The sequence below is a fragment of the Lithobates pipiens genome, unplaced genomic scaffold (genome assembly GCF_037356315.1).
Source record: "Lithobates pipiens isolate NorthernLeopardFrog02 unplaced genomic scaffold, aLitPip1_a1.2 Scaffold_1, whole genome shotgun sequence".
Lineage (NCBI taxonomy): Eukaryota > Metazoa > Chordata > Amphibia > Anura > Ranidae > Lithobates > Lithobates pipiens.
The window spans coordinates 39,937,703-39,953,720 of record NW_027507685.1 but is presented as its reverse complement, the minus strand read 5'-3'; the positions used below and the strand labels follow the sequence as shown (position 1 = coordinate 39,953,720).

Sequence of the window (16,018 nt, the reverse complement as noted above, 5' to 3'; positions counted from 1 at the left end):
TCGAGGCATTGTATCCCTTATAACCATCCAGCAAATCAACTTTTTTTTTATAAACTTTATTGATATGCAAAGCAGCGGTTATAAAAAAAAATTCTATATACATACATACACACACATTATATATATATATATATATATATAATCTCTTATCCACCTATTTGGTGGCAGCATGGATCTGATACTGCAGTTGTCCTCTGCTGGCTTTAAGACAGAGAACCGAACAATCACATAACCACTAATCGCTCAGTCTTCACTGAACAGAGAGCAGTAACAGTCAGTCACTAAATCTATGCTCTGCATCTCCCACGCTCACTGGAACAACGGGATGGGGGGGGGGGGAGCGTTTGGTTCAGGCTTTGAGCAGTGTATCGAGTGGATGAGCCAGATGCTGATCAAACATCTGGATGGGCCCGTGAAATCAGCTGAGAGCACGCTGAATCTGGGTCATAGGAGTGTAGAACTAAGGGCACTCCCATGACCCAAAGGAGAAATATGGCCAAAAAGTATTGGCCATACGTCTTCCTTTAAGTCCCCATTCACACTTGCTCAAATTTAATGCGGCGTGTCAATTAAAAAAATATGGCTTCCTATGAAGGCGGTTCATACACATGCGGTGCGATCCTGGCGCAGTTCACAAAAAGGGTCCTGTGTGAGTTTAGTGCAGAGCGGTGCGATTTTGAGCTCTATAGACTGTGGGAATTACAACTGAAAAGCACAAATTGTATTACAAATTTACACTGCACTGGCACTCCAATGTAAACCACACTGAACCGCATCAGTGTATATTATGGCTAAATAAGTATAATATGCACATATACAACCTGTGCTAAAATTCAAATATCTACTACATCTAAAACAGACAATGTTGCAAAATACACAATCTTTCTGTGTAAAGCCTTGTTTGCACTTTTTTTTTTTTTTTACACAATGCAGTATTAAACAATTGTATTTAGCTGCCTGCAGGGGATGAGATATGGACCAAAACTAATGTGTTTGGTACTGAATTAGGAAAAAATAAATAAATCAAAAAATTATAATAAATAAATATATATATATATATATACATACATATACATATATACACACACACACACACACACACACATACATACATACATACATACATACATACATACCATACACACACACACACACACACACACACACGTTTTCAGCATTAAATATAACGGAGCCAAAAGGTCTTGCCATTAATGGCTACAACACTATTGGTAACCAAATGAATTCTATTCATTTTTTTTATACGGCGCTAAAAAATGAAGTAGTAATTATTTTATATACTTAAACATCTCAACAATAGTATGATGGGGCGTAGAGGGGAACAGCACAGCCTGAAGGGGGAGCTTCGGGAAGATCTCTAAAGGAAAACAATACAAGTTGATTTGTTTACATGCAGAAGAAAGGATGTAAAAAAAGGCTTGTTCAGCAAGCAGCCAACCATGTTCTTGACCTCCAAGCAACAATACATCCCATTTCTACAGAGAAGATTACTGCATAGAAAAAAAAAAAGGAAAAGGAATCAAACCACACACGCCTGAAAGCCCCCACACTTGAAAGTGTCAGAAAATCAGAAGATTGTATAATTAAAAATCCAAGAAATTGCTTAATGGAATGCTCTAGTTATTTTAATTGAGACAGGATTCTTAATTAAATGTTTTAAGCTACAGTCTAGTAATTTCTTCAGAAAAGACTGCTGCTGACTAATGATTACCCATTACAGGAGGAACTATATAAAAAAAAAAAAAAAAAAAAAAAAAGGAGGAATAAAGGCTTTTCGATAAAATGAGGCTGTAAGGTCTTGTTCACACAGACACGGATGCCTCTACACAGTAAAGAGGCCATTTTTATTTATCCATCCCTAGCTGGCAGGTGTTGCATGTCTATGAAGATGCAGTGGCTGCATGGACATAGTCACTCATTCTAAGGGTGACAGGTGTGAACCACCCCCAACACACACCTGTGACGTTCGGACGGTTAGCCGTGTCCATGCAGTTGCTGCATCTTCACAGACATGAATGGGCTGCCTGCACGCAGCTCCTGCCACCTAGGGACAAATAAACTAAATCACCCCGTCACTGCATATGGGTATCAGTGCCCATCTGAATAAGGTCTAAAACTATAAACAGTGCATGGGTCACTGTATATTTGTAAATGTTTTAAATTGAATGTAAAAACATTTTTTAAAAATGTCTGCTTACAGTAGCCTTAAATTCATGTCAAGACACTATCTTCCCAAAAATAAAATTTTTGTTGCAGGGGATGCCAGTTACCCAACTTGCATCTTATTGCAGACTTCTGGGAAAGTCAGTGAGCCAATCGCACAAGAAGGAACTTACCGTATTTATCGGCGTATAACACGCACTTTTTCCCCCTTAAAATTGGGGGAAAAGTCGTGGGTGCGTGTTATACGCCGATCCCCACTGTCTGTGAGGCAAAAAGGCCGAGCGCCGCCGAAAAATACCGAGCGCCGCCGAAAAAGACAGAGCTCGGCTCGTAGTCCCGCCTCCCTGCTGTTTCTGCGAGCGCTGCCGAAAAAGACCGAGCCGACTCTACTGTGTACTCGGCTCGGCTTGCAGTCCCGCCCATACTGGGCGGGACTGCGAGCCAAGCCAAGCCAAATACACAGTAGAGCCGGTGTCTTGTAAAATAGTGTCCCCCATCAGATGCTGTCCCCTGCGTACTGCGCATGCGCAGTACACAGGAACACAGATTCCGAAAATTGCCGAGGACGAACGGCGCCTGCGCCGTGAGTCCAGGTTCTATCCCCACTATCCAAGTGGACATAGAGTTAGAATAAAAAAGAGCCCAGCGGAGCGAGGCCGAGCCCGAAGCGTGGCGAGCGAAGCTCGCCCGCGAGGGGCCCTCTAAAATTCTTAACCCTATGTCCGCTTGGATAGTGGGGCTACCTCCTCCACTCACGGCGCAGGCGCCGTTCAACTTCGGAGTTTTTCCGAAGCTTCGGCTGCTCCGTACTGCGCATGCGCAGTACGGAGCGGACAGCATTTGATGGGCGGACTGTATTAGGCAGAACACTGGCTCTGTCTTTTTCAGCAGCGCTCGCTCCAGAAACAGCAGGGAGGCGGGACTACGAGCCGAGCGGAGCCGAGCAGACGGCTCTGTCTTTTTCTGCGCCGCTCGGTCTGTCTCGGCGGCGGGATATTTAAACATGGAAGGCTGCAAACGGCGCTGGGCGAGCTGGAAATGACACTGGCAAGCTGCAAATGACACTCTGCAAGGCTGCAAACAGCGTGGGGCAAGCTGCAAATGACACTGATCATTCTGCAATGATGGACAAGGCTGCAGATGCACACTGATAAGGCTGCATTGACGGGCATTTAAATGTAAGTTTTTTTTCCCTTAAACTTCCCTCCTAAAACTTTTTTCCTTAAAATGCCCTCCTAAACCTGGGGTGCGTGTTATACCCCGATAAATACGGTAGGTTTCTGGCGGCGTTCTGTACACATTCTGTGTTTGAACACCTCCAGGTAGCCATATAGCATTGCATTTTACAGAAAATTACAGAGCTGCAGATTGAAAGGGTCATTTTTAATAGCATTCAATTACTATGTGACTTAAGTTGCAATTGTATACGATATACATATATAGATCGAGTGAGAGAGTGGGTGAGAGGGAGAGAGAGTGGGTGAGAGAGAGGGAGAGAGAGGGAGAGAGAGTGGGTGAGAGAGAGGGAGAGAGAGGGAGAGAGAGGGAGAGAGAGTGGGTGAGAGAGAGGGAGAGAGAGGGAGAGAGAGGGAGAGAGAGGGAGAGAGAGGGAGAGAGAGGGAGAGAGAGGGAGAGAGAGGGAGAGAGAGGGAGAGAGAGGGAGAGTGAGGGAGAGAGAGGGAGAGTGAGTGGGTGAGAGAGAGGGAGAGCGAGAGAGCGAGACACAGAGAGAGAGAGACACAAAAAAAAAAAAAAAAACTAAAAAAAAAAAAAAAAAATACTTTGAAGCAAAATAACGGTCAGTGAGCATCAATGCATCTGTGCCCATCTGCAGCCTGATCCACGCGCCCACCTGCAACCTGATCTGCGCCCACCTGTAGCCTCAATGCAACCTGATCCGCGCCCACCTGCAGCCTCAATGCAACCTGATCCGCGCCCACCTGCAGCCTCAATGCAACCTGATCCGCGCCCACCTGCAGCCTCAATGCAACCTGATCCGCACCCACCTGCAGCCTCAATGCAGCCCGATCCGCGCCCACCTGCAGCCTCAATGCAGCCCGATCCGCGCCCACCTGCAGCCTCAATGCAGCCCGATCTGCGCCCACCTGCAGCCTCAATGCAGCCTGATCTGCACCCATATCCCCGATCAAAGCAGCTGCCTGATTACAGCTCACCATCTCTCAATGCAGAAAATCTCCCGTTTCCTCGGCTCTCAGTCTGCAGTCACATACACAGTCCCGCCTCCGCCACCGGCATTGGATCAGCTCCTGCGATAGACAGAAGACTGGTCGAATGTCGGTGGCGGAGGTGGGACTGTGTGTGATGTGAGAACCAAGTGGAGAGGAGATTGCGGCTTGTGAATTCTGGTGGCACTCGTTTCCCTCCGAGGTACGCTGTCGGCGTAAAAAACGCACCCCTGATTTGCCCACTATTTTCAGGGGGAAAAAAAATTGTGTTATACGCCGATAAATACGGTATGTATCTATCTATATTTATTTATTTCCATGAACGTGGAGCTACCCTTTAAAGAGGAAGTTCACCCTAGAATGATGAACATTTAACAGCCAAACATCACATGTACATTGACAAATGCAGAGCACTAAGTTTGAACTTCAGTTGAATGGCAATAAGCATTGAGAACTACTGGCAATTTATCAACAATATATATTTAGTATATAAAATAAAAAATCTGCGCTATGTGTAAATAATGATTCCAAATGAGTAAAAGCAAGTGAAAAACAGCAGCACTCACACATATGTACTCATCATAACAGAAGAATGAATACAGTGTTGTGCTGTTACTCCCTTATCTAAATATATAGTGTGCACAAAAAGTCCATCTATTGAAAATAGTGAAAAAAAGGGGGGGGGGGGGATAAGTAAAAAAATCCAACTAAGAGTCCATATAGTGACCTTGAAGAATAGAGTCAATCCAACTTCAATCGGTGCAGACACCTGGTGCTCCCCACAGGATAAGTATTGCAAATATATCTGCTTACCAGATATTATGACCTCCCAAGGTCTATAAGCGCTTTAGTGAGCATTCACCCCTCACTACAGGTAGAACCACCTTATAACCCCAAGCTCATCGTCACAGGGAGGTGGGAATGGGAGAGGCTGCAGCATGTTACATTCTACATATAAGTGCACTTATCTTTTAAGGTCCAGTTTTTGCCAGTCACAGTGGGAAAACTTTCAAAGGAGTCATTCAGGGTCTGGGAAACAGAAATGCACCACATCTATGGACTTGTATAGCACCCCGCAGCCAAATTCACACATTGCACTTCATGCCAACATTTGTGCCTCATGCAAGGATTTAGTGCCCAAAGCAAAACATTACAGACAGGGGGGTCTAGGTATGGTTTCCAAGGTACACGCAGAGTCTAACCGATCTGGAAACCCCTAGGTAGCACAAGGCAATAAGCAGTCAGATTTTGACAGAAGATCCAGCTGAAAAATGTCCCTGTAGAACATGCCCATTACCTTAAAACACTGCCAACAATCTGAGGCTGCAATTTTTGTTGAACTTCTAGGGGCAGCCCTAGCAAAAGGTTTTGCCAGAGTGTCAAATCATAGGTAGCAGCAAATAACCCATGGTCTATGAATACCAGCACTGCGTCCTGTACTGTACGACCAGGATAAAAACAAAAAAATAAAAAAAAAATAAAAATAAACTTTACACTTCAACATAAGTTCAATATAATGAATTATTCTAGAAAGGTCGGAGACCTCTTGTCATACAACTCTGAGAACAGCAGTAGACCGTGCTCGGAACTTAGGAACACTTGGTCTGCATTTTCCCAGGATCAGTTACAGGGTCATTAAGAAATTAACACATGTACCAAGCAAAGCAGTCAGATGTCAAAGATGAATGTCAAGAATAAAATCAGTCAGTCAGTCACTCAGCAGGCAGGCTACATCCTTTGGGAATGGAAAAAAATAAATAGAAGAACCTTTGGTGACAGTGTAACCTCCAGTGACATAAGCCATGTCTGTCTATTACTGCCTGCTGAATAACTGACCGAAGACCCAGAACAAGCACTTGCATATCAGTTGCTCTGATATTTCATGTTCCACAAGCTTAAAGGATAAGTTTACTTTTTTTTTGCAGGTAAAAATAAATAAAAAATAAATGTGTATTTATTATTTTTCTTAGTAGGAGCCTGTAAAGCATTGCACCAGCATCCCATACAGGTAAGCCGATAATCCCTGACAGGAAGACTCCATGAACTATCACAGTGCTCCACAGCGCTGTGGTAGTGCATTGAGAACTACAAGCTGCTAAGGCTGTTGGGGCTTTTAGTTCATTCAGACACACAGAGCTGTGTGTCTGAATGACGCATCCATTTGGGCGGAGCCCCACACAGTTACGCTGTTTTCAAACAGTGACAGCTAGTACAGGGAACTTCTCCCCATACTGCTGCCACAGGGCGAGGGGGCAGCGGGCAGCAGCACTGGGAACAGGTTACATGTTCCATGCTAAAATCGCGTGGAACATGTAACATGTTCTCAAAAGTAAGAATTGCAATCTCTACACATGTACCTTTAAAAAATAAAAATAAAACTAGCTATGACCAAGAGCTAATATTAGTGCGAAACGCGTCAGCTTTGTGTTCCATTTTCTTTTTTTTGCTGTGGTTCGTATGATGTGATTTTTTACTTGAAAAAATAAAGGCGCAAATCATTTTTTATTCGATCCAGAGTGCGGCTGTCCAGAGTTTTTCTTTTCCTTATTCAATAGTAGCTTCCAGATATTGATCTTGACATGATCTCTGGAGGTTCAAAACTGTCATGTTTTGTGTGTGGAGGGAGGGGAGGGGAGGAGGGGAGAGGGGGAAGGGGAGGGAGAGGGGGAAGGGGAGGGAGAGGGGGAAGGGGAGGGAGAGGGGGAAGGGGAGGGAGAGGGGGAAGGGGAGGGAGAGGGGGAAGGGGAGGGAGAGGGGGAAGGGGAGGGGAGGGAGGGGGAAGGGGAGGGAGGGGGAAGGGGAGGGGAGGGAGGAGGAGGGAGGGGAGGGAGGAGGAGGGAGGGGGAGGGAGGAGGAGGGAGGGGGAGGGAGGGGAGGGAGGAGGAGGGAGGGGGTAGCTTTACCTGCCATGCCTCCTACTTACTTGTAAAGGTCAGGTTGAGGTTGTTCACATTCAATGGTGGCTATGAGACCATCAACAGCTTCAACTGTGCACAAAGTGAATGTCTCACGGACAGCAGAATAGGTCTAAAGTAAAAAGATAAGTACGGTAGTCAGAATGCAGATATTGCAGATATAAACCATACTAATTGTAATGGTGATTTCAAGAAACCCTTTGACTTTCAGATCTATTTTTAGAACCCCATTACCAGCAGCCTCGTCATTCATGTAAACCCTTCTAAAATCTAACACTTAGCTTTCATTCTATTTATAGTGCAGTTTAGAGATCCAAACTGTCATTGCCAAGATTTTGTTTTCCAGCACATCGACCTTATACAGCTTACAGTGAGCTTCACAAAGTCCCGGCTGCTCTACAGAAGGGAGCCAGAAGCATTTCTTGGCTCAGTCAAAGTTGTTTGTTAACTTGCCTACATCTCAATGGTATTACTTAAAACTATGAATGTTAAAAGATGAACTCTACCTTTTAGGCCATGTTACACCCATATTCAGGACGTAGCATGGTGCCAAGTGGAGCCCCCACCCCCAAAATGTGAAACAGAGTGCAAGAACCGTCCTGCAACAGCTTCAACTTGTGAGTTTATGCCCAGGCTGCACAGCCACATAATTCATTAACAAAGATCTGCAAATGAATAAAATTACAAGTCCTGTCTGCCACCTCGGTAGGCAAACTTGTAGTTCTCAATGGAACACAAGTGGGGCAATTGCTGTACTCGTCCACAACACTTCCTCCAGCTTATACACTTAGAAAGAAAAAAAACCCTCATAGGTGGGACTATGAGCCAAATAGAAGATTTAAAAAAAAAAAAAAAAAAAAAGGGAGGGAAGAAGATTATACCATAGAGTAGATTAAAAAAACTGTACAAATTTAGATGACAAAAAAAAAAATAAAAAAAAATAAAGAACTGCACATAGAACTCCTAATGGCTATTTATATGTAATGCGTATATTACAACATAATGGATACACATAATCAAAGGTCACCAGTTGGCCGAATACAAGATGGTGGATACCCACCCATACACTGGTACAGACAGAGCTGGACGAAGACTGATTGCAAGTGCAATGCCTTGCAGGCTTATTTGCATAAAAATAATACATGCTATTTTTTTTGTCTCCAAAAATATATACATTTAATATATATGCACATACACACACATACATACATACATACATACATACATATATTATATATATATATATATATATATATATATATATATATATATAGATAGAAACAACATAAAATGGGAGTTTTTGGGCACTAAATATTGTCTTTTATTAATAAATGGATTAAAAACTAATTAAAACCATTAGATATTATTAACTCCAATGTATTGACACTGCCACATGAGACAAATACAAACACCAAGGACAAATAATATAGCCGGTGGGGGGGTGGGGGGCGGGCTATCTCTGCGAAGGGGTGCGTCACCTCACACTAGGCGGACAGTGCTGTGCTCACACATGTTTCGCGTTGACAAATAACGCTTCTTCTGGAGCGTAGAGGGTCAATTACAATGTTAAACCAAGCAAAATGTGTTGACCACAAAAGAGTGAGGAACACAGCCAGTGGCAGGCATGACCCCCCATATGATTACAAGTAGACATGGGAATACACAACAAAGGGTTATTATATATGGATATCCGGGATTTATTGGGGGTAGCAAGTTAATCTCCCAATAGTACAAAGTGTAACGATGGAATTATCCAAGGAAAAATCATCAGCTCTATATATCCCCGATCATGTGCAGCCTCAATCTTCCATGCAGTATCCCGGCTTCTTCCTAATATAATTAGGGCAGATCCACCAAGGTAGTCTTACCCTAGGGCAGTGATGGCGAACCTTGGCACCCCAGATGTTTTAAAACTACAATTCCCATGATGCTCCTGCACTCTGCAGTGTAGTGGAGCATCATGGGAACTGTAGTTCCAAAACATCTGGGGTGCCAAGGTTCGCCATCACTACCCTAGGGCCTCATTTACCTTTGTATGGTCAGCTCTGCTCCTCACTGACTGGCTGCTAGACCTCCACTGGAAATGCCCAGCGGGTCTGAACCTAAGTAACTGGCACCAAAAATAATAAAGGCCAATCAGCAATAGGGTTACCAAAAAAAATAAAAAATAAGTGCATGGCGCTCTGTTACAGAGCTAACAAATACACATGAACGTTTTCATTCACAGAAAGAGGTTTGGAAACTGACAGATTATATTTGACCACTACACATTTTACATCCAAGCACCAAAAAAACAAAAACAGAAGAAAACTGGGAGGTTTTTAGAGCCATCAGTCTGTCGAAGGTTTGTGAAGCAGATGCAGTTCTTGTTCTTTTCTTAGGCATGCTGCTCCTTCTACTGTATAGAGAAAACTGCACATAGGAGAAATGCTAAAAAGCAATGTATACACTAGCCCAGGCCTGCAATTGCAGCTCCCAGCAACAAGCAAAAGAACAGCCAAGTATTCTAATGTTTTTATTGCATATTACATATTCGTGGAGAATCCAAGATCAAATTACACATTTCACAGAATTATAGCATATTATTGTTTGTCAGCCACGGTGCAATGAAGTTAAAGAACTGCAGTCTGCTCACATAGTTTGCAATAAAAACATCTTTGCCATTCTGAAGTTTCCCTCCAACCACTTTGGATATTATTTTATATATACTGCGATTCTGTACTTGCCAAATATTCTTCAGAAATTCCTCTCCACCCTGGCTGCATCCATTTTAACTGTGGGCAGCTGAAGCCGTTTCCTGTTCAGTTCCTGGATTTACAGACACACAGGAGGCACACCTCCAGCTCTGCAGCTCTCATTGGCTCTCTTATGACTCCCCACCCCCCCTTCCTAGTAAACTCTCAGAGCGAGAGAGAGCTGTGCATGATGTCATAAGCCAGGGGTCTTCAAACTACGGCCCTCCAGTTGTTCAGGAACTACAATTCCCATCATGCCTAGTCATGTCTGTGAATGTCAGAGTTTTACAAGGCCTCATGGGATGTGTAGTTTCGCAACAGCTGGAGGGCCGTCGTTTGAGGATCCCTGTCATAAGCCTAGGCTTTTTTCTAGACAAGAAACAGGAAGTGCGCTGTAGAAGGTATTTACTGGCAGAAAAAATAAATGTTTTACTATCCAAAGTTAAAACAACAAGGGCAGAAGATTTAATAGAAGTAAAGATGAAAAAAATGACTGAAGTTCCGCTTTAACTAGCCAACAAGGTTTCACTCGGTTATTGTCCGATGAATGATATGGCCCCAAATTTCACAGATATCCTCACATCCATGTACAAAAGTGAGCTTGATGTGTACTACATTATGAGCCACCAGCATTAAAATGTGTCAAGAATGCCAGTTGTAATGCCGAAAGCTTAGGTACCATGTAGTTCTAGAGCAGGGATATGCAATTAGCGGACCTCCAGCTGTTGCTAAACTACAAGCCCCATCATGCCTCTGCCTCTGGCTGTCATGCTTGTAGCTCTAAGAGTCTTGCTATGCCTCATGGGAATTGTAGTTCTGCAACAGCTGGAGGTCCGCTAATTGCATATCCCTGTTCTAGAGTTTCCCAGCACGGGGCGAAGGCTAAAAAGAGAGCAATACATGCTGCCATGGAACTGCAAGGTAGACATTACTGAGGTAGGAACATTTACTAGGTTGTACAAGCTTCCGAGTGGCCCACTGTCAAAGGTATACTAGTATTGAATTATCTTTGAGCAGGCAGATGACAACCTACGCTTGAAAACACTGATGCATTGTGACTCCTCTGTTTGTAAATGGTTTGACTATGTATATGTTACTGTTCCACCTGGGTCAGCCTTGCCAAGTACAGTATAAACAGAAAATTCAGTGCTACTATCCATAACACCACATAGATAGCAGAGCTCCCAGGTGCTCGATTTACAGTCGCTGGCTGAGTAGAGTAATGTAGGAAAAATGATCCGCACTCCGGTTGTTGCTCTTAAAATTTAAATCAGATTAAATCAGTTGATGTGTTTCAGCCCATAAGGCCTTAGTCATAACCACCAGTTATGTTATGACTAAGGCCTTATAGGCTGAAACGCGTCAAACGATTTAATCAGCGTTTATTCACTGTGGCTATTCAATAAAATGAAGAAATTTTAAGAGCAACAACCGGAGTGCGGATAATTTTTCCTATATTGCCAAGCACGGTGATAGAATTTTGGGAGAGATAGAGAGAGAAACCGAAAGAAAGAGAGAACAGAAAGATAACAGAATTCCATTAGCAAGACATGGAGCTAAACCCATCAGAATTGTTTATTCATGATTTAAGACATTTTTAATTCTGGCCTCCATTGAGATAAGTTTGAGATACCATTACTGGAAGTTAAAGTTGTTACAGTTGTTCCTACGCCTATAACAATATGCTAAAGATGAAAAAGTAATTTGGCGTTGGATTATTATATGAGATGTACTAGAAAAATGATGATCATTCTGCTGAAATAATACCTTGAAGTTGGACTCTCCATCCAGACTGGCTGTAGTAACAGTACAGGTGCCATCAATGCAGCTGGAGGACAGCAAGATAAGATCACAGGGGAAAGTTTCATCGTCTCTCACTTCGACTATGTCACCAACCTTTAAAAAAAAAGGAACATTCAAACTTGGCATTGGAGAAGATCAAAGGTTGATGCACAGAATCACTGACCAAAGTAGATTCAACTTCATTCTGTTAAAACGTATGTACAGAGAATTTGCTGGTGACGTTTTCGAGAACTGTGGGAGGGTGGTAAGTGACCAAACACAACATCAACCACCCAACACTGACATATTAGTACAGGGTGGACTGACCCTTTAAAGATTTACGCCAAACTTCAGGCAGGTATAAAAATACACAACTTAATGCAGCTTTCTATTTATTAATACGATCTTAAATGTATTTATTTTAAATTTTAAATCGCAAACAATGCAAGAACCTGAACTTGGCTCAGTATCAGTCTCTTACAATTTACTGTACTGCAGAGCTCAGACTGGGAGAGGGAGAAGCAATACAAAAGGAGATCATTTTTCTGCAGTGCAAGAAGCATGCCGACAGAACATGAGAGCAAAGTGACAGATACCAGTGCATCAATGTCCAGTCTCAGGGCAGGGGAGGGGCAAAACCCATTACTGAACTACTACAAGCAAAAAAGTTCTCCTTTAGGCTCGGTTCACACAGGGGCGACTTGTCCAGGCGCTCCGTTCTGTACTATGGAACCGTTCTAATAGGAGCGACTCAAGTCGCTCCGAAAAAAGGTTCCTGTACTACTTTAGGGCGACTTCAGGCGACTTGCATTGACTTCTATATAGAAGTCGTTTTGCAAGTCGCCGCTGATCGTGTGCAGGTCGCGGCGCCGCAAGTCGTGCCGCCCGCTGTGTGAACTGAGCCTCACTGTCAGGCAGGGCTGTGTTGTATGGCTGAGCCAATTAAATTCCAGGACTCCTTTAACAGAAATACAAATACTACACTATGATATTGGTTTACATTCACCTGTAAGTCAATAATCCCTGGTTGACAGATAAATATGCCAGGCAGGGATAAGTTACTGGTTGTTAGGACATTGGCATGTGCCAGATCCCGACAACCAGCTGAAAGTGGTCACACTGTAATATTACCACTACTAAACATTTCACTCCACACTGCAGCTGAAGGTTTGCTTGGCTGATTACCCAATGTATTTCATCTTGCAAACCTGGCCTGTTAGTGGGCCCTGAAGACAGAGTTGATGACCACTGCCATAGAGGATAGCAGGACTTTGACAGGTCCATCTCCGCACAGCGAGTGGAAACGGACCCGTCATCCGCCTGCTCAGCAAGGGATCAGCGGATCAAATCCTGCTGAGCAAACCAGAGTCTGTACATATACAAGCACGTGTGAAAGGACCCATACTGTACTTACCAGTGGAATATCAAGTCATATCAGACACGGTTTTACAGTACAGATACAGTGTAACAAAGGAACTGAACTACCAATGATATATGAAATCTAAAATCCTACACAAATTTTCTTTTCTTTTTTTAAATAGATATACTCACTAAAGCACACACACTTACTAAAATGAGATTCCATGAGATCGTCAAATGATTATGTGTTGTGCAGGATTCTTCTCGCTCTGGGGACGCTATGGGTGGGATGGAGTACTCCTGTCTCCCTTACAATAGACTAGCAGTAGGTGATTTTAGGAAATGGGGTGGCTCAGTGGGAAGAAACATAAGTATTACGATACTGGATGTGTCCTTCATATGCATTACTTTGCACACTTCTTATGCCATGTACACAGACTTTCCGGCAGACTAGGTCCGACTGTCTTCCTGACAAACTTTCTGCAGAGTTCCGACAGACCTTCCAAACGAACGGACTTGGCCACACATGAATGGACTAAGTCCGTTCAAAAGACCGTTTGTTTTGAACGTGACAACGTGATGACGTAGGACGGGACTAAAAAAGGAAGTTCAATAGCCAGTAGCTTCCCTTGCGTGGTATTTGGTCTGTCGGACCAGCATACAGACGAACAGTTTTCCCAATAGAAATTGAGTCCGTCGGACAGATTTGAAACATGTTCCATTTCTAGGCCCCTCGGATTTTTTATGCAAAAAACAAAATCGGATTAGCCCACATATGATCGGATTGTCCAACGGAATGATTCCATCTGACCTAGTCTGCCGGAAAGTCCGGTCGTGTGTATGCGGCATTAGGCTGCAAACAGACATTTAGGATTCATGAAGGTCAGACACATCTATACGAATTATCCATCAAACTGCAGTCTGAGACATCCCCAGCGCCTGGCTTAGCTTAAAGTGATATTAAATCCAAAACAAGAATGCATTGCATTACAGCCTACCAATGGTGGTGGTTGTTACTTTTTCAGCCATTTTATTTTTTTATTTTATTTTCATCTGACGATCCAGCCAGTAAGTCAATTATTTTTGAACTCCCTTTAGCAGTGCAACCTGTCCAGCAACAGTCAGATAACCAGGTTGAGACAAACCATTTACCACTGACAGGGATGCTTACAATGGTCAGCTTTTATACATGTAAAACCTTTATCCGTCAAGGGAAAAAAAAAAAAGCTATTTCTGCAACTGCTTGGACAGGGGTTCGCTGAAGTTCAGATTTAGCCCTGGTTCACATTGGAGAGATTTGGCATGCAATTTGACCTGTCAAAACGCATGCCAAATCAGCGGCACTTGCACTGTCCAAATCCCCAAATGTAGTTTCTGTACTACTTTTGGTGACTTCGAAGTGCAATTTCCATTGACATATGTGCAGCAACCCACACAGATGTCTCCGAAATCGCACCCCGAAGTCCGGACTGACATGTGGGAATGAAATTGTGCAAGTTCAGCTGAACTCTCATGATTTCATTCCCACTGTCAGTGTGAACCTGGGCTCAATTTGTTAGTAGAGTCTATCTAAATCGGTTAGTGAAACTAACACTACCCTCCCCCCCAGACTGACCATGCTACTGTCCAAAAGTGGCTCTGTTGCTCCGCCACAGATTGGAGCCACCCTAAGACAGGAAGTGTGTTACTGGCCTGATCACTAGGTGAAAATAAAGGAATAAAGGCATAGAAAAGAAAACTAATGTAGCATCGCATTTAAAGGGGTTGTAAGGTCAGAAGGTTTTTAATCTTAATGCATTCTATGCATTAAGATTAAAAGCCTTCTGTGTGCAGCAGCCCCCCCCTTGGCCCCCCTAATACTTACCTGAGCGCCATCTCTGTCCATGAGTGTCTAAGACATCCAGGATTCTCCCTCCTGATTGGCTGAGACACAGCAGCGGCGCCATTGGCGCCCACATCCAGCAATCTCAGTTATCCAATCAGGAGAGAGAGGGGAGGGGTCGAACCGCAGCTGTGTCTGCATGGACTCATGGAGCTGCAGCTCGGCTTGGGTGCCCCCATAGCAAGCTGCTGTTGGAGCACTCAACAGGAGGGAGGGGTCAGGAGCACAGAAGAGGCACCCGAGAAGAGGAGGATCTGGGCTGCTCTGTACAAATCAATGGCAACAGACCAGGTAAGTACAACATGTTTGTTATTTTTATAGGGGGAAAAAAAACAAGACTTTACAATCACTTTAAAGAATAATAACAAACAATTTGGTACCGTGTTAAAAACTTGCCCCCGGGGCCATTTTGAAATTCTTTCATATACAGGTTACATTTTTTCATACATGCTAGAAAATAAAACAGAACCCCCAAACATTATAGATTTTCTGAAAGCAGAGGCCCTGAAGAATAAATATTTGCACGGATGTTTAACAAACACAAATGTTCAGTAAAAAATATACTTAAATTAAATGCAGTGCAATATAAAAGATGAGATTGTGTGGGGTAAATGGTTACTAAACATGTTAAGACTTAAAATTGTACATGCCTATAAAATGGAAACAAACTACGATACCTATTGCCCATAGGTAATAATTTAAAAGCCTTTACAAGTTATCAGTTTAGAGTTAAACATGAGCTCTGACGCTAGAATTACTGCTCACTCCAACATTTGCGGCGAAACCTCAAGTGTGGTGCAATCACTGTTTACATATAAGTACCAGACTTACGTGTATGTTTGCCTTTGCAAGCAAGGGGGCGATTTAACTGCTTGCCAACTAGCCACCATCATTATACTGCGACGGGTCGGCTCGTTCTCACAAAATCGCCATAGCTGTACATCGGCCCCTTTAATAGCTATAGCAGGCAGGCTGGCA

The 16,018-nt window shown here is 43.4% G+C and overlaps 1 protein-coding gene across 5 annotated transcripts in view; it reads right to left on the bottom strand.

The window, feature by feature from the left end:
- Nucleotides 1-16,018, bottom strand: part of ATP11C (ATPase phospholipid transporting 11C (ATP11C blood group)) — a 219,053-nt gene that overhangs the window by 109,235 nt on the left and 93,800 nt on the right. For all 5 annotated transcript variants that reach the window (XR_013277047.1, XM_077489893.1, XM_077489767.1 and 2 more), the window contains exons 6-7: nucleotides 11,785-11,913; nucleotides 7,291-7,394 (exon numbers count right to left, since the gene is read on the bottom strand). Coding sequence is in view for 4 of the 5 variants with exons in the window: in XM_077489893.1 (XP_077346019.1) it covers nucleotides 7,291-7,394; nucleotides 11,785-11,913 (233 nt within the window). In the remaining variant the exon portion in view is untranslated. The remainder of the gene's footprint in view (nucleotides 1-7,290; nucleotides 7,395-11,784; nucleotides 11,914-16,018) is intronic.